The sequence below is a fragment of the Condylostylus longicornis genome, unplaced genomic scaffold (genome assembly GCF_029603195.1).
Source record: "Condylostylus longicornis isolate FDR11 unplaced genomic scaffold, ASM2960319v2 ptg000116l, whole genome shotgun sequence".
In the NCBI taxonomy this organism is placed as follows: Eukaryota; Metazoa; Arthropoda; class Insecta; order Diptera; family Dolichopodidae; genus Condylostylus; species Condylostylus longicornis.
The window spans coordinates 530,001-549,840 of record NW_026578084.1 but is presented as its reverse complement, the minus strand read 5'-3'; the positions used below and the strand labels follow the sequence as shown (position 1 = coordinate 549,840).

The window sequence follows — 19,840 nt, the reverse complement described above, 5'->3', positions numbered from 1 at the left end:
TCTTCAAAAAAAAATCAAAAAGGCCTCCCACTCATCTTTCTCCCTTTTTTCCTTTTCTGCATTTTGTATAAGATCTCTTCAATTTCTCTTCAAAAAAAATTCTTTCGGAGGTTGAGTATGTACCGTGATATTAGAACTATAAAATTTTATCAATTACACAATTCAGCAATTAGAATTTATAAGCTGATTTCAACTTTTTTTTTTTCTCGATTATCTGTATTATTTTTGAAATTCAGCTTATAAGAACTGTATTGCTGAATTGTATAATGTAATACAATATTATAGTAATTCATATATTAGAATTGTATGTATGTATGTACGTAAATATATAAAATGTGCAAATAAATGGTTCCGCATTCAAGGTTTGCATTGGAGCATCATCTTTCACACATATGTATATATTTAATGTAAATATATTTTGTTATATGCCCACTTGCATAATATCAAAGCGTGTGTAATATATGCATCCACATTTCATGACACGCATATTATGTATATATTTATCTATGTGTAAATTTATGTGTAAATTAATAAAAAACCAAAAATTTCTTTAAACTTTTACATTTTTATGTATAAAAAAAAATTTTTTTAAATTTTAATAACGCATAAAAATTTTTTTTTTTATAACAAAAACTTTTTATATTAAAACTTTGCAAGAATGTTTGTGTGCACGGAATATTGCCATCTATAATTCAAAAATTTCTCCAAAAAATTTTCTTTTTGTTTGCTCTTTTTTTTCGTCTTTATTATTGTTTGTCTCTTTTTATTACTTCAATTTTCAGACATTTTACGGATGGTACCTCTATACATAAATTATTATATAAAATTTTTGTGTATACTTACAAGACACAAAGAAAAATGCTTGAAAAGAAAGAAACTTTCCCCGCTTAAGAAATATTTAAAGTGTTACCATAGGCCGAAGATTTTGCCTATATTTTATCCCAATTGCAAATAGAATTTCAAAATTTAAATATTTTACTTTAATTTAAACTTTTATAGATTTTGTTTCCGATTTCCGAAAACTTATCAAATATAAGTCCTCACCGGTTTATCGTTGGGAAAATTTTGAAAAGCTGTGTACAATCCATTTATTTGAAAACATTTTGAAAAACCATTTCGAATCGGCATTTTAGTAGACGCCATTCTTGTACGCGTTACAGAACAGAAAATATCTGATTTAATTCTATTAATTTCGTTATTTATTTTTTAAAAACGGCTACCATGTATATTTGCTCCCACTTCATCAAATTAATCTCCATCAAATTTATTTCTTTTTCTTATTTTTACAATAAAATGTTGATTTATTGATTCAAAATATTCAAATTCAAAAACTAATATTTACTTTATTTACATCAAAATCTTTTAAACATAACGTTCATACATACATAAAATTTTTATATTTAAATTATTTTTTTTTTACTTTTTTTTAGTGTTGGTTTTGTAGAAGTAAAACCCATTAAGCGCAATTTTTTCGAAAATCGAATTATATGCTCGAAATTGATTTTTTTGCATATTTCTAGGGGTCTGAAAAAAAAAAATTCGATTTTGATTCTTTCAGCAATTCTTTATAATTTATTATAATTCAATTAGTTCAATAATATTGAATATTTTGCGAAAACTTCAAAATGAGTACTTATTGAAATTTATTTTTAAATCAACATAAAAAAATTCTCATATACTCAAAATCAAAATGAAGAAACATGAAACGCTCAAAATAATCTGATGGCCGCATATTCAAAACCACAGATTTGAGTAACTTTTTTTTATTTTTTATGTAAGAATTAAAGTGTTAACTTTATATACAAATACCATTGTATCGCAATATTTATAGATACGAGTACACATATGTATATATGTATTTATATTCGACTAAATTATTAATTATTAGTTATATGCGAAAAAATTGAAATTAAATCTCATCTATAAAAAAAAATGTAACATCGCAATTTACAAGCAATTTTTCAAAATTATTAAGTACAGACATATGTATGTATGTATATACACATAGGCGACGGTGATCTGAGACAAAAAAAAATAATTTATTAAATAAATTACTTATTTGCTTAGCAATTTTAAAGCCATTTTTATTAATAAATATGATGTAGGAAGATTGAAAAAATTAATAGTGTAATTCAAGTCCTATACAGAGTTTCGAAATAAAAAAAATTAATTTTTATTGTAACAAATTACATCATTTACATTACACAATTCAGCATTTGCAACGCATAAGCGGAATTATGCACTAATATAGTTTTACCATAATTACATAACGTATATTGAAAATTTACAGTTACGTACAGATAAATTATACATATGTTACGTTTATGTTATATATTTATGTATACGTATATGTATTTACTATTGTTGCATTTCTGCTATTATAAGGCTTTTAAATATTATCCTGACTTTAACATATTACTGAATTCCGTATTACTACCGAATATAAATATAATTTTGAAATCAGGAATAATTGAAACTATTAAATGAAAACTAATTATGAGAGCATAACACTTTGGAAACCGCGAGTTTATAATTCTGCCTCAATACGATATTAAGGCACAATTATAAACTCGCGGGCTGAATTGTGTATTTATACCGTATTGTTGCAATTTTGAAGAAAAAACATTTATTTTTATAGATAAAAATTTATGTAATATTTATGTATATGTATGAATGTAGAAAATCGCATTATTATGGTAACTCTGTCATTCACTTTTATGATAAATGAAAAAATTAATAAAAAAATATACATAAGTTACTTTTCCTTTCAAGAAAGAAAGTAATAAAAAAGAAGCAAATATTAAAAAAAAAAAATAATGAAAAGAAAAATTTCTCAAAAGAAAAAAAAAATTTTTTTTTTAATAAATTCCGGTTTTATTTGAAGACATGAAGAGCTGAAAAACCTATTTACATACGTAAAGCGCCGATTAAATGAAAATATAAAAGCCAGTTTTTTTTTTTTGGAAATCATAAAAAAATCAGAGAAGAGAATGATAGCAAAATAAAAAACAAATACCGTTCAATAAACATTCTGATATTCCATTGTAATGCTTTTATTTTTGTAAATATTTACCGTTTTAATTGGCTTTTTTTTATAAAATTCAGTTTGTTTTTTTTTTCTGTCTTGGTTTGGCTTTTTATGAATTTTTTAATTTGTGTACATTGATTTTTGCTATATGACTCTTAAAAATTCGAATTCTTTCAAAAATTTCTTTGATTAATACAAAGTTTCTTCAAAGTTTTAATACATACATACATTCATACGCGTACAAAAAATATAGAAATACACGTGTATGTATGTATATCGTGAATTGAAAATTTCAGTAATATTTTAGATCTGCGATACACAATTCAGCAATTATAACTTTCAAGTTCAATTATATGCATGTATATTAAAACCGTTTTACTGCAATTTTACAATCAAGAGTCTTTGAATATACGCACGCTACACTCTTCTAAAATCTTAATTTATGATATCTACCTTAATTTCTAATAAGTTAAGATATCATAATTTTTATAAAAACACAATTATAATGAATTATTAAGATCACCAAAAATTAAGTATTAATAAATTTCGAAATTCCTTTACATTTCACTCTATATAATGTAGGTCCTAATACCATTTCTCTCTTTTAGCGGATCAATTTGACCAAATGTTCGTTTAAGAATCCCGAATGTTCATTTCTTGCATAAATTTTTTAAATAGCAAAGAAATTTTTTATATTTGCACTTAATAAGACATTTAATATGATCGCCGCCCATCTTCTTGAGGAATTCTCTTCTATCTAATAAGATGGCCTTGCACACCCTCACTTTGTTCTTGCAAAAATTAGATTCTTTTGAGTAATTTGTATACTCTTTGTAGATAGACATGTAACATATTTAAAATTAAATATCTTTACTTTTTCTTAGCCTATATATCAATACATATACACATACATAATTGATTCAAATATGTACATACACATGTCTTTTGTATACTAATTTTAAACGCAGAACTTTAAATTTATAGGTATAAATTTTTTTTTAAAGAATTAAATAAGGTAATGATGAATGAAACAAAAATGAATGAAAAAAAGCGAAAGAAGAAAAAAAACACTAATAAAAATAAAAAAAACAAATTATTTTTAATGTGTCTTTTGTCTACCTGATGTGTTTTTTAATTTATTTTAATTATTTTTTAAATTTTTAAATAAATTTAAAAATAAAACAAGTCATGAATTAAATATTTATACAAATTCTAATTTCAAATTAATTTTATTTCTTACACTAATTTATATACATATCTACATATTATTCATATAAATTATAAAAAAAAAAAATAAATACTGAAAATTTTACGTCAATTTGACTTGATTCATCAATTTAGAAATAATTGTATTTTTATTAAAATTTGATTGACGCTTTTGATGTTAGTTTTGCATATTTTTAATAAAGCTACTTACTGTACCGTACTGTTCTGCACTGTGAGGGGGGAATCAACGCGGCCACTCTGACATATAGTAATAACACCAATAGAAATAAATTTTATGTAGGTACTTTTTATATGGATCGATTTTTTTTTAGTTTCTGGTGACCTATGTAATTGGGGTTGATTCACCTCCTTTTCCAGTAATTCTAATGAGAATGCTATTTTGATTCCTTTCTGAAATTTTATTCAAAACAAAAATATTTAATATGAATAATAAAAAAGATTTTATTTTTCTTAAATAACCTGATGGCTGTAAATAAATTCAAATCAACCGTCATTTCTTAAAAAAAAAAAAAAAGAAACAAATATAAACAAAAAAGACGACAGACATTTTTTTTCTTTGTTTTTTGAATTTATTATTATTTAATTTTATCACAGACATCTTTATTCTCAAACTACATTATAGGACTTTATGAATTTATACAACACTAAATGAAGCTATACGTTGGTTTATATATACATACACACATATATTCGATATAACATGGGTACTTCAGATCAAAATAGTTCTAAGTCTATTTTTTGAATAAAACTCGCTTAATTATTGTATCTTTTTTGCCCTCATTCAAATAAAATATGTAAATTTAAATTTGCTGCTCATATGAAAACATATACCTATTTCTCTTTTATTAATTCATTTTATAGGCTCCATCAGAATTTATTTTTGCCTTTTGAAATTTATAAGTACATACATACATACTTTGATCTACGCAGTGAAGTACACATTATGTGGCGTGTGCGAAATAGGTATTTGATACAGTGCATTGCGCTTTAGTGCAATTTTAAGCTAGTTTTGGTTTTTCATCTCGCTTCTCTACAAATTTGATCGATCGTAGTTTAAGATCAAAATTCAAAACCTATATTTAATGATTACTTAAGATTAGACAATTCATATTTTCCGCTAATTACAATTTTCTTCAAAATTAAGTTCACTCAACATAGTGTAAGCGGGTATACAGGAAAATTATTACGATCTCGAACAGCATTCAAATTTATCTATTGTCAAGTCTAGGGGGGGGTCTTTCAAATTTTTTCTTTTGTGAATAGAATTTTGCTCTTTCGAATTACATGTTTTCAAAATGTTATTTACCGAAGTTGTTTCCCATCTAAAAATTGTATGTTAATTTGTATTTTACAAATCTACGTAAATATGTAAGCTAAATACATATGTATGTATGTATATATAAAATTAAATAAAATTAAAAAAAAAATATTATTATTGAAAACTAATTGAAAAGATCGCTTGAATTCTTCACATTTTTATTGACTTATCAATTTTTTTTTCATTTATCTTATAAGTATGTACATACAACACATTGTATATTAAGTGTATATATTTATGTAATTGAAGAAATATTTTAATATAAATTAAGTGCGTACTTATAAATATATTATATAAAAAAATAAGAAAAAGTAAAAAGAGAAAAATAAATATTAATAATAAATTGTGTGAAGAATAAATAATTGTAGAATTTTTGAATAATTGAATAAATATAAGAGAATGCAAATAAAAGATCATTTTAATTATTTAATTTTCATTGGATAAAATATGTACATATACATATATGTATGTTGTATATGTACATACAATTGAAATTGTTTTCTCCATAAAATTCCTTGTATAAATACTTTTACGGTATTGACATTTTTTCCATGTTTTTGTTTTTATTGTTTTTCTTCATTTAAATATGTATGATGTTCAAAGTACTTGAGTATATTCTATTTTGTTCTATGTGCACATATATATACATATGTATATATACTTGCATAAATTTTTTCTTATTAACTATTAAAAATGTTTATGAATTACATACACATGGTTTTGTGTAAATTCCTTTTAACACTCGAAAAACTATTGTATATATAATCACGGAGTGTAATTTGTTTAATATTTCTTAATTTTTTAAATATTATTTTAATTTAACTTTAATATATACATATACAAGATGTTTCGCATAAGGTGGTTCAAGCAAATAGTTTCAGGGATGGTTCTTTGATCAATTTCTAGCAAAAAAATGATTTGATTTTGGCGGTGGGTTTGGGGGGCAGTGCAAATATACTCTTTTTCGAAAAAAAGGACCAGATTTTTTCTGCATATAAAAAATACTTATAGCTATGAGGGGCTTAACAAAAACAATATTCAGTTTACAAATTTTACTTCAGTGCAACTCTACAAGACACATGACTTGTGACTTTTAAACCGCTTATAAAATACCGTCAAAAACAAACTTGTATATATATGGTACACAAAATTGCATTTAAATGTTTTGATAGTTGAGACTATTTTCATTTAAAACAACTTTCATTTAAAATAATAGTACGTACATATTATATTATTCCATATTTTGGTAAATGTAAACGCTCTACATCAATCATCGGCAAACTTTTGTGGGTTATGTTCAAATATGTACTACTTATGTGAGTATGAGTATGGCCCGCTCGAATTTCGTACATTACCTATTTATTGAATGTTTTGTTTTGACAAATAATAAACTTGTATGGAATTTTATGTACCTATATTTGTTATTTATGAGTGAGTTCTTAAAGTTTTTGAAAGTAGAATGATGAATTTCTTGGAAGTAGAATGATGGGCCGTATTTTGCCAACGGCTGCTCTATATAAAACATTCTTCTGTAACGTAAAAAACATTTTTTTTTCCAACAGTTACGTGTTACTGTCATGTGTCAAAACTTAATTTTAATCTTGGATTAATGGAAAATTTCAATACAACGGTACATATTAACAGCAATATAAATAAAATATACTGCAGTGATCACCACTCCATTCATTCATTTGAAATTTTAATTAATTAAGAGAAATTTTGTAGGTTACAGCATTTAGTTGTAGTATTAATATTGGACAAGACTATGATTGCTCTTATATATTATATATATATCATTATTTTCATAATTAATTTTTATTAAAAATTTTCTTTTATTATTTTCAGAATATTTCAGCAAACAAAAAAAAAACAAAAAAATACTTCTAGAAAAAGCTTAAATATAAAATAATTTTGTTATACTTACACCTAAATATATGCAATACCGTAAATATAATTAAAATATGCAGAAAAAGTAGATTTTTCAAAAAAATATATTAATTAATAATTTATACAATTTCATAGTTTACTTATTTATATATGTATGTTACTCTTTAAAAATTATAATTGATATTTTGAGTATTTAAATTATAAAATATATATATAAAAACAATATTAAAAAAGATATGAATTTAATTTATAAGTTATGACAACAAAAATTAATAAATTAGTATGTACATTAATACTATGAAAATATTAAATGAATATAATATTGAAGAAGAATTAACGCCACTACAAAATTTTTATTATGGAGCAAATATATTAATAACAGGTGGTACAGGTTTTTTAGGTAAAAGTAAGTTGAAAACAATTTTTTACAATTATATTATTTTTATATTTTCTCTAATATAATAAATACAGGGTGCAACTGGCTTTATTATATATTTGTATATTGTATAAACTTTCACAAGCAAGTAAAACTATTGGAATGGAAATTGGCAGAGCTTAAAAGAATATTCTGCGACGTGAAAGACTTTTCTTATTTTACTTTTGCAAATTTTAAGTCATAAACTCTCTTTCGAGTTAGAAATAAATATTAATTTTAAAAGGTCGGAATGGTGCCTTAACGTAAAAGCGCAAATAGAAATTCTTTACGGCCTAATAAAGTTTTACTTGCCCATAAATCTTTTTATATAGCAATACATAATATAAGTCTTCTTTGATCTCTTCTTTTACTAATATTTTTATTTTCCTTTTTTTTGTATAGTTTTATTAAATAAATTATTTACATCATGCCCCGGTTTCGGAAACATATTCCTATTAATTCGAAACAAAAAAAGCAAAGATGTACACACCAGAGTCGAAGAAATATTTGACGATCCTGTAAGTTAAATAAACAAAATTTGCTTTTAATTATAAAATTTTAATTATTTTCTAACGTTTTTTTTTTTAAATTATAGATTTTCAATATAATGAAAAAAAAAAATCCAAAATTTCGTCATAGAATACAAGGTATATCTGGTGATTGTATGGTACCGGGTTTAGGTTTAACATTAACAGATCGTCAAATGTTAATAGATCGTGTTAATATTGTTTTTCATATGGCAGCAACAGTACGTTTTGATGAAAAACTAAAAATTGCAATGCAAATAAATGTACAGGCATGTAAAGATATCATAGAAATATGTAGTGAAATGAAATATTTAAAAAGTATTGTACATATATCAACGGCATATACACAATGTCCATTAAATAAAATTGAAGAAAAATTTTATGAACCTCCAATTGATTCTGGTAATATGATGTTATTAACAGAATATACTTCAGATAAATTATTAGATACTATTACACCTATGTAAGTATATAATGTATATATATATTTTTCATATATAAATATAATAATCTTTCATAGATTGCTAGATAAATGGCCAAATACGTATACATTCACCAAAGCAATTGCAGAAGATGTAATTAATCAATATGGTAAATCACTTCCAGTTGGAATGTTTCGGCCGGGCATAGGTATAATCTCCTATATTTTAATTAATTTTTTAATAATTATATACATTAATTTTTATGTATTGCAATATACCCAGACTTCATACCATAACAGTATTACTGTATTTATAAACAATTCGTCAATTACAACCTATAAATTTGAATTGTATATTGGATATAGTATTACTGTAATCTATTGAAGTCAAGAATTTTATTATTTTATTACAAAAATTTTTAATTTGACAGTTATATCAACATATCGTGATCCCGTATGCGGTTGGATTGATAATTTTTATGGACCAACTGGTGTTATTGCCGGTGCTGGTACTGGTATCATAAGAACATTACGATGTGATCCAAATTCTGCTGCTAATATGGTACCAGTTGATTTATGTGTCAATAGTATTATTGCATCAGCCTGGGATATAGCCCAAAGATATAGGTAAAATTATATACAATATGAATGTACATCTTAATATTTTCAAAAATATTTTACATTAAATTTTTTTAGTACAATAAAAATGAATCAAGATATACCTGTATATAATTTTTGTACATCAAAAGACAATGAAATGACATGGGGTAATTTTACTTCGAAAACAACAAAATATGGTTTGATGTATCCAACATTAAAGGCAATCTGGTATTTGTGTTATTCTAATAATCCAAATTGGCTAAAACATATGATAAGTGTATTATTTTTACATTATGTTCCAGCTATAATATTTGATACTGTATGTGTATGTATAGGTAAAAAGCCAAGGTAAATTTATCATTAAAAAACTATAAGTTTATAACTGTAATTCATATCCAATTGCTGAATAAAGCAAAATTGAAGAATTTCGTCATTTCAATTTTATGCAATAATATTCTGTGTTAATAATTCAATTACTAGTTGTAATTGCTGAATTTTATATTAAACACCGTATTATTGAAATTTTGAAATCACGGATAACTATTTTATATATTCTATACTATATTTATATGTTTTTTATATAATTTTAGATTATTAAATACTTACAAAAAAATTCATCGTTTCATGCATGTTATTGAATATTTTTCAATGAGACAATGGGAATATAATATTGAAAATGTTACAAATCTTTGGGATAAATTAGACGAAAAAGATAAAGAAATATTCTTCTTTGATATGAGTCAATTAAATTGGGATTTATTTTTACAACATTATTTTCGTGGCATAAGGCAATATTTATTACACGATCCACTTGAAACAATTCCACAAGCATTAATACGTTGGCATAGGTAAAAACAAAAACTATGATTATTTAACTTTTGTTTTTTAAAATCCAATTATCTTTTCGGATTAATTCTTCGCAGTCTCCCCTGCTATCAAGATAAAGCCCTTCTGAAGCTCCTTCTCATGTTCAAAGTTTCACAACCTAAGAGAAGGTGTATGAACGATTCCTATTTTTTTTTCCTGCAGAGTCTAAAACTGCCAGTACCTTAAACAAGTGCTCTACGAGTCGACATCGCTCCATTTCCGAATTTTTATTTTTTTAATGTACGACTGAATATAGTTTCGGAACGATATTATTAATTTTATTTTACTTTACGTATCTGATCTTTAAACCTTACTTAAAATCTTATACTTAAAACCTGGTTATTAAGGAAAATCATTTAAATATTTTAACAAGGTGTAAATAAGTACCACAAAAATTATAATAAAAATTTATATGAAATATTTAGCAATTAGATATTGCTACATACATCTAAATATCTAATCACATTATTATATAATTCTTTGAAATTAGCCTTTTGGTTTAATATAAATACTAAGTTTACTTTTGAATAAATTCACATTGGTTATGTTTTTTATTTCGGCATGTTGTTAAACATTTTCAAACCCTTATACATAAGCATATTTTGACTAAAAGTTGTTCTAACATTTCCTAATCTAAAATTTAAATTGTTTCTCATCCTATAATAATGTACTGCTTTATTATACAAGATTTTTTCACATAGATATTTAGGAAACATATTATTTTTTATTTTAAAACAGTACAGCTCAACAGTATTTAACCACCTAAATACCACCTAAAAACCACTTTAGCGCTTCTAACATAATTTTAATAGATGAATACCTACTAAGCTTAAGAACAGTCCGCATTCCCCTATTTTGCATTTGTTGCAGTCTGATTTTCATTTGTTTAAAAACAGGACAGATGAACCTTACTCAAAATGCGGTTTTATCACTTTATACATTTTGATTGCATTTGATAAAGATAGTCTATTTAATAGACTATCTCTATATAATAGACTCTGTTATATAGATAATTAAATTTCTTATGACTGTTACCAATTATTTTTATTTAATATTTCTTCTTTTCTCTTTTAGGTTATATTGGCTTCATCAGTGTGTTAAATGTATTATTATTGGGATTTTAATTAAAGTATGTTGGGCAATATTATCGTCATTACTTCCAATCAATAGATCCTATTAAAAATCATTTAAAATTAAAATTAAAAAATTTAAATAATTAATTAATTTGTAAAATAATTAAAAAGAAAAATATATACATATACATACATGCATATATATGTATATACATATATATATATATATATATATACTTACATTATATTTAAAAAAATTGTATATTTATTTGTTATTTTATTTTGAAATTAAATTGAATTATAAAAAAAAACAAAACAAAAATAAAAACTATTAAATTAATTAATTAGATTGAAAAGAAAAATTATAAAAAAAGTTTAAAAAAAGCTATTAAAATTTCATTTAAAAAAATAAAATAAGGATTAAGGTGATTACAATAGTAACGTTTTAAGGTCTCAGTTTATTATTTTGTGTAATCATTTTGAGCCTGTAAAAAATATTCAAAGTCAATAGTCAGTCGATTACGGATGATTAATATAAAAAAACGTTAAATATGGATCAAGCAATGAAAATAATGTAACTTTGTCAACATATTAACAAACTCACGCATCCACAAAATAGCATTTAAATAAATACCGCTTTAATGTTAGGTGAATTTTTCTAATTTTTGCAAATTCAACGATTTGATTTTTCAGTGTGAACACGATATCTAAGCAGTAAAAATTTATGATCTTGAAGTTCTGAATTTTAAAGATCGTCGAACGCATATTTAATGAATATAACTTTTTTTATTCAAATCTTTGATATTAAAAAATTTGGGTAACTTTGTTATATCCGAGCATCATCAATTTATTTAAATATAAATAATAAACATAAAATAATAAATATGTATGGTTATTTCAATACATAAATATAAGTTAAGTATAGGTAAAGAGCAAGTCGCATTTATATCTGGTATCAATTTATAAAAAAAGTGATATTTTAGTATACGTTTTAAAAATTTTTGGTATATTTTGTAATTGTCAACGATTTGACGATCATGTGTTCATGATTTCTGTAATTGATGTCAGAATCGTCTGTTGTTGCAATTATTTGCATATGTCATTAATCATTATAAAAATTAAAGTGACGCTGTTTGAGACAAAAAAGAAACAAAAATAAAAGATGAATCCTATAAAACAGCATATTTTTATTAAAAACTTTAGTTAATCAATATATAATCAATTAAATACCTTGATTCCGTCTCAGACATCTTGTAAACACAAAATATTTTACCATCTTGCAGTAACAAAAAAAAATGCGGCTTTGCATTGATTTTTGCAAATTTCTGCGTTAGCAACACATTATAAAACCATGATTTACGGGTCAAAATGATTATGACAAGTTATTTTTGACGATCGTCAAATTGTACCTTTTAGTGCAAATTTTTACTTTTACTTTGCAAATAATCCGATGATCTTTAAAATACATAAAACAATAAAATTGATTTTTCAATTAAGATTGTTAAAGGATTGTTAAAGTAAACTCAACTGTTTTGGAGGATCTGTACTAACTGAGGCTTATTAGTAATTTCATTATTTGATAATTTAACAAGAATAACTTAAATTCATGACTTTTTGTTTTTTTGTTAATTCAATTCTGCCTTAGTACTAAACATGTTCTTTGTACGACAATTTAGAACTGCATGTGCTGTCAAAAAATGCAGTTGGTTTTAAAACTATAACGGCATGTTATGATTTTAAGGATATACGCGCTATACAAAACTTTTTAATTTATATTTCAGTGAACTGGAAATAATAAAATATTTACAGCCCTATCATGAATTCGTCTCGTAAAATTCTACCAATTGCGAACTTACTTATGACTTTGAAATTATCACCAATTCCTTTCGAAGAGATTAATATGAATCAGGAATAGTAAAACAATTTCGGTGTGTCAAAATCAGTATTTTATTTCAATTGTCAAATGTTTATTTAAAATTTATTTATTTGTTATTTGATTTATATAACTTTCACAAAAAAGGACATATTTTAAAAACGGAGTTTTGCAGTCTTTTTTTCGTTCTTGTTCATTTCCTTTCATGGTAGCTGTGTTGGAAGAACTCAATTTTAAACAAAAAATTGGAAACTTTGAAATTTAAAACAACCATTCTCTTTAAATTGCTTGCCACGTGTGATTATTTCGTTCGTAGGCTTTTGAGCATTATTTTTACTACGCACGTAATTTATGATTATTTCTTTCGTAGTCTTTGGAGGGTTATTTTTGCTACGAACGTAGTTTATGATTACTCTATTACAAGTATTCGTAGAAGAATTTTAGTAATTCGGAATTTTGAATATGAAATTCGCAATTTTAGGGCTGTTAATTTTGTGATTTCATTTTTAAACCTTAAAAAATATGTGACAATATTAGATTTCATAAATAAAAACATTTTTTATGGTAATGTCAAATTTGTAGTTTTTGCAGCTGCGTCTTTCTGTTTTCTAAGTTATTTAAGTTCTAAGTTAGAAATGCGATAGCATATTGCATTACCAAAAACACCTTTGTTGGTGATCGAGAGATATGAACTGTATTTATACATTTTATATACTCCAAATAAAAAAATATCTTGCTTAAAACCTGATTATAATTTTATTTAACTTTTTTTATAATAATATTACCATTTTTTTTATTAAATAATTATATGTATTTATTATTAAATGATTTGTAAAATATCCAATTAATTTTTTACAAAAGAAGGAAATTATTTTATGAGATGTAAGAATTTCTTATACATTTATTTATTTTTTCCCTAAATATATGTATCTGATTTTGTTCTTAATATGTGTATGTATATGTATATTTATGTACATATATATATACATATAATACTTAAAATCTAAAAATTTATTTCATAGTTATTTATTGGTAAAATTATTATTTTCTTAAAATTTTGTTTCGATTGATTCATTTTATAAATTACATAATAAATCTTATATTCTAACATAAAACAAAATAAAAGATTCTAAAATTTTTCTTTTTGTAAAAATGAAAATTATTTCTTATTTCAATTATAATTAAGAAAATCTAAATATATGTACTATTTTTTTTTTTAAATTAAAAATTCCCTGAATTTAATTTTCGTTTGTTTTTTGTTTCAATTATTTTTCTTATATTTTAATTTTTATTTATATCTCCAGTGGTATTTAATAAGTTACCATTTCCATTACCATTGTTGTTATGAGCACATGATGTTGATGACGATGATGATGCTGGTATTAAATTTGATGGCGGCGGTTGTAATTGTTTTGAATGATTAATACTGTTGTTATTATTATTGTTACTTCTTATTGATGTTGCATATAGTTGTTGCTGAAAATTATGATACTGTTGTGCATAATTCGGATCGATAATTGATGGACCAATAAATTGTGATGATTGTTGCTGTTGCTGATGCGAATGTAATTGCTGTTGTTGTGGCCTAAATCGATTATTTGTCATTTCATCGTTACGATTACCGATAATATTTCCCATCATTAAATCATTATCATCAATTCTATTCAATAAATTTGGATTCGTTTCAAAATTTGTTGAATTATTACCAATGCCACCTGTACAAGAAATATTACCACCACCACCAATATTATTAATACCAATTCTAAGGCCAATATTATTTCCACCGTCTTAAATTCGAAAAAAGAAGAACATTAGTTTTTATAATTTTAAAAAAATTTGTATTTAACTGTTAATATAAAATTTAATTATTTTATAGTAAGTACCTTTTGAAACTCGATTGGGTAGTCCACAATTTATATTATTATTACCAGCAAACATTTGAGATACGAACTGCGAAGGATCATTTCCACTATTCGGTCCGAATTGCTGTTGTTGATGATGATGATGAAGATGATGCATATTATGATGATGGCTTCCTGGAGGTGGTGGTGGTGGGTGGGAAGAATGACTATGATGTTGATGATGTGGATGTTGAGAATTATGATATGATATATTTGAAGGTGGAATATTATTAAACAAATAATGTTGGCCTAAGGAAGGTCCAGTCATCATGACATTGCTGGGTCTTCCTGTATTATCTGGACAATTATTTAAGTTATCAGATATTCGTAATATACCACTCTGTGTTGGTGATGAACGAAGTCCACGCTGATTTAATATGTGATTTTGCATTGACATACCAGTTAAATTGTTATTACTATTATTATTGTTAACATTATTATTACCACTATTATTATTACTGTTGCTATTATTGCTATTACCACTATTATTACTATTACCATTATTATTATTATTATTGTTATTATTATTATTAGAATTATTATTGTCATTACTGCTGCTATTATTATTATTATTACTGTTATTATTAATGTTTTTACTGTTATAATTATTACTACTATTAGTAGTATTATTGCCGCTATTAATTTCATTAGTGTTATTATTATCTTTATTTAAATTATTACTGTTGGCTATGCTGCTATTATTATTAATATTGGTACTGTTTTTATTATTTCTATTAGAATTATTCGTCTCAAAATTTCTTCCCATATTGTTACTGTTATTTTCCATATTGCCAGAATTGTTACCCTCGATACCTATCATGTTCGCGTTAGATACTGACTTTTCAGATACTCCGCTTCTGTTATTTATATTGATATCTTCTGTTAACATTGAATTTGAATTGGAATAGAATGATGAATTTGATGAATTTCCTTCACAAGTTGTTGAAATTTTATTAAGAGGATTTCGAATATCGTTGTTAGCATTGCTTTCTTGTAAAACTGAACTACCAAAATGTGGTAAAAAATCTAAACTAAGTGGTAATCTTGGGTTCTGATTATTATCTACTTGAGGTCTAGCAGGCATATATTGAATTGTATTCGGTGTACTTGCTCTAACTTGAATATTTGTACAATTATTGTACAGATTTCCCAAGTGCTGTTGTCTTATTCCTGGTCCTAAAGTGTTGCGATCCATTATTCTATGACATAGTGGTTGCATATTCATTGGATTTCCTTGAAAAGCTAATGAATTCCCATGAGCTTTGGGTGATAAGGATCTTGCACCCATCATTGGAACACCAAATCTACTCATATTATTTAAAATTCCGTTATTAGGACCATTTGTAAAATATGGATTTACATTATTTGGACAATTTCGTATGCTTCCAAAATTTGGATTATCTAAATTATTACACATATCGAAACCTTCTTGGCAGCGTAAATTATTATCTCCATCATTTGGGGCATTTACATTTAACATATTACTCCCCAACATGCACATTCCACTATTGGGAAATCCTTCCGGTACAATTACTGATCCCATTAATCCACTTTGATTTGCTAAATTCTGTTCATTCAAAGATCCATTTGCGCCAGTATTAGTTAGTTGTTTTGACATTTTGGCTAAAGATGATATTGGATCAAAATGATGACCTTTTATTGTTGTTGGTCCGTTATTATTTACATTTCCTGGTGTATTATTGTTTCGAATTGAAATATTAGTTGATGGTGATGATGATGAAGACGACTATAATTTTTATAATTTATCAAGTAGTAATAAAAAAAACCTTACGAGATATAAAGAAAAAAAATTTTACTTACATCCATAAAACTAATTTTTGCTCCTGACTGTTGCAAATTTGCGTCACCCTTGCTTTTGTCAACAGTATTTCCTTCATTCATTAGTTGTACATTTATATTACTTGTACCTTGCTGTTGGGATATATTACTAGTTGGTGGCGAAAAGTTTACATTTGGACTGCTATTTGGTGGAAATCGTGAGTCGCTACTACCTGGATTACTATAATGATCCCCGTTAAATGAAGGTGTTCTAGATTGTTCTAGAGAACTAGATCCAGAAACATTTATGCGATTTCGATCTGTGTTATAATTTAAGTTAAATGTTTATAATCTAATGAAATTGCTGTTTATTTTACCTAGAATAGAATTACCACAATTTCCTTCATTTAATTCGATATCTTTAAGACTAGCATTTGGTGATAAGTGAGATGAAATCGGTGTGCTTGGATTACTATTATGGCTAATCGAATTTCTATTATTTGATATATTGGTATATGATAAATTATTTCCTACACCATGCGAATCATTAGCTATTGTATTACTACATTCTAATGCGATTGAATTTGCTGGAGAAGCTTGTTGCTTCGATGTCATAGATTTATTTCCTATTGTGCTATTTATTGAAACATTACGGCTAGAGTTCATGTTATCTAAGCAAGGAGAGTTTGATAATCTTCCACTTCCTGTGGTAGTACGAGGCGATGGTAATGAAGAATTAGAGCTTGGATTATTTGGACTTCCTGGATTAGAATTTTGAGTAGTCATCGGTGCGGAAGCTGATCGTGGTGTTTGATAATATGGTGGAGGCAAAGGCGGTGAAGATGAAGATCCTCCGTTCGATTTTAGACAACTTTGTGAATTTTGCTTTATCATATTTGTATTTGTTCCGGGAATACTATTTGGACCGCACAGCATATTCTTTTGGTTGGATCCGGAAATATGTCGTGGTGAACTTTGTATGATTCCAGTTATATTTTGAGTTGTGTTGCAAAAACCTTGAAAATTTCATGAATTTTTTTATAGAAATTAAACAATAAAGTGAGACATAAGAAGCTAACCTGGAATAGATGAACTATCTAGGATTTGCCCATTATTATGGCATTTTGTTTTTGCTCTTTCCTTGTAGTATTGATGTTGAAATTTATTCCATTCCTCATGCCCTACACCCGTTGGTACCATTACGCCAGACATATTAGATTTATTCGAAGGTCTAGATGTGACATGCTCCGCAGAATCTGCACTAGATACACCATCATTACTTCCACATTTATTCTTCAAATGTGTTATTCCTTGTCTTATTAAATTTTGCATTTGATTTTCAGGTGGCATTAATCCCCTCGAATTATTTTCAGTTTCTACTTTCCTGTTAGTTTGACTCTCAGGTATTAAGCCAAATCCACTATCATTATTATTATCAGATAGGTTTTCCGATGGATTATTTCTATTATTTTCCAATGAACCTATTGAACGTTGCATAGAATTTGCAGATAATACACGTCCATTATTTAGCATGCTAGTTCGAACTCCACCAGATGGATGAACTGCATTATTATGCAAAGAATTGTTTGCTAAAGTCATACCGGATGGTTGCGTTATTAAGCCTGATGATGATTCATTTGAAACAACATGTGGAATACTGGTTGTATTAAGCACATTTAATTGATCACCTGAAACAGTATTATTCGCATTAGAATTCCCAGAACTATATGCAATTGGTCCAAGCAGTTTTGATTCAGTTGATGAAACATTTGTATCTATTAATAACTCTGCATTGACAGGTGTTGAATCAGCATTCGGTCCTCTAGGTAAAAATTCTGATCCAACTCCAGTATGCTCAGGGAACAAAAATTGATTCATTTTCTTAAGTTTAGCAAGTTGCTCTTCTCTGTGTTGACGCTGCTGTGGTGTTAAGTTTTCGTCGGGTACTTTAACTCCTTGTAGAGACGGTTGTAAGTTACCTAAATTTGGACTTATTGGACCAGTATTTACTGTATTTGCCGCTTGTAAAGCTTTTTCTAAAGAATTTTTCGATGTTCCTTTAAAAAAAATGTTATTATTAATTAATAAATTTTCATTTCAATACAAGTTAAAAAATAATACCTAATGTGCCAAGAGAAGACTTTCCGCTTATCGTTTGATTACGATTTTGTATCGGATTATTCTGATCTAACAATTGTCCAGCTTCAATACTATTAACAACACTATTTGGAGTTATACTTCTATCTACTGTAACATCACTTTTATTGATATTAGAAATTGATTCTATTGGAAAATTGTTTTTTTGATCCCAAGACGGTAATTTAGACCCACTCTCTTTCGAGTTTTGATCATCAAACTCGTTTGCTTTACTTGATTTGCCCAATGCTGATGTTTTGTTCTTGTTATTTTTATCATTATCATTTTTATTATTCTTGTTGGCACTTAATTTACTATTATTTTTATTGTTATTGTTATTGGTATTATTATTGCTATTATTATAATTGTGAAGAAGAAAACTGTTAGAATTATTATCAATACTGTAGCCATGAATATTACTAACATTCATGTTATTATTTTCATTACCATTATCATTAATATTGTCACTATTCCTATCATTATTACGATTTTCACGAATCATATTGTTATTATTTATATGCATATTAGTTAAGTCATTATTACTATCGTCATTGCCAATATTATCATTATTTTCGTTACTATTATTAGCACTATCACTTCCATTATTATTACTATTTTCATTATTATTATTACCATTATTATCATTGCTGTTACTGTTTTCATTATTGTTATTGCTAGTATTTTCATTATCGTTACTATTTGCATTATTATTACCATCATTACTATTATTGTTATTATAATTATTATTTCTGCTGCTAATATTGCCAATATTACTATTATTATCGTGA

The 19,840-nt window shown here is 25.7% G+C and overlaps 2 protein-coding genes across 5 annotated transcripts in view; one reads left to right on the top strand and one right to left on the bottom strand.

Annotated features, from left to right (window-relative positions):
• LOC129614679 (fatty acyl-CoA reductase wat) overlaps positions 1 to 14,056 on the top strand; it is a 79,688-nt gene extending 65,632 nt beyond the window's left edge. For both annotated transcript variants that reach the window (XM_055529479.1, XM_055529480.1), the window contains 8 exons: positions 7,419 to 7,866; positions 8,278 to 8,393; positions 8,471 to 8,865; positions 8,923 to 9,032; positions 9,255 to 9,450; positions 9,520 to 9,771; positions 10,014 to 10,271; positions 11,365 to 14,056. In XM_055529479.1, the coding sequence (XP_055385454.1) occupies positions 7,743 to 7,866; positions 8,278 to 8,393; positions 8,471 to 8,865; positions 8,923 to 9,032; positions 9,255 to 9,450; positions 9,520 to 9,771; positions 10,014 to 10,271; positions 11,365 to 11,470 (1,557 nt within the window). In that variant the 5' untranslated portion in view covers positions 7,419 to 7,742 and the 3' untranslated portion in view covers positions 11,471 to 14,056. The remainder of the gene's footprint in view (positions 1 to 7,418; positions 7,867 to 8,277; positions 8,394 to 8,470; positions 8,866 to 8,922; positions 9,033 to 9,254; positions 9,451 to 9,519; positions 9,772 to 10,013; positions 10,272 to 11,364) is intronic.
• Positions 14,057 to 14,193: 137 nt separating this feature from the next.
• The window catches only part of LOC129614678 (AP2/ERF domain-containing protein PFD0985w), a 12,066-nt gene continuing 6,419 nt past the window's right edge, over positions 14,194 to 19,840 (bottom strand). For all 3 annotated transcript variants that reach the window (XM_055529477.1, XM_055529476.1, XM_055529478.1), the window contains exons 3-8: positions 19,038 to 19,840; positions 17,996 to 18,973; positions 17,294 to 17,932; positions 16,959 to 17,236; positions 15,120 to 16,884; positions 14,194 to 15,023 (exon numbers count right to left, since the gene is read on the bottom strand). The exon at positions 19,038 to 19,840 is cut by the window's right edge and continues 3,586 nt beyond it. In XM_055529477.1, coding sequence (XP_055385452.1) covers positions 14,518 to 15,023; positions 15,120 to 16,884; positions 16,959 to 17,236; positions 17,294 to 17,932; positions 17,996 to 18,973; positions 19,038 to 19,840 — 4,969 coding nt within the window. In that variant the 3' untranslated portion in view covers positions 14,194 to 14,517. The remainder of the gene's footprint in view (positions 15,024 to 15,119; positions 16,885 to 16,958; positions 17,237 to 17,293; positions 17,933 to 17,995; positions 18,974 to 19,037) is intronic.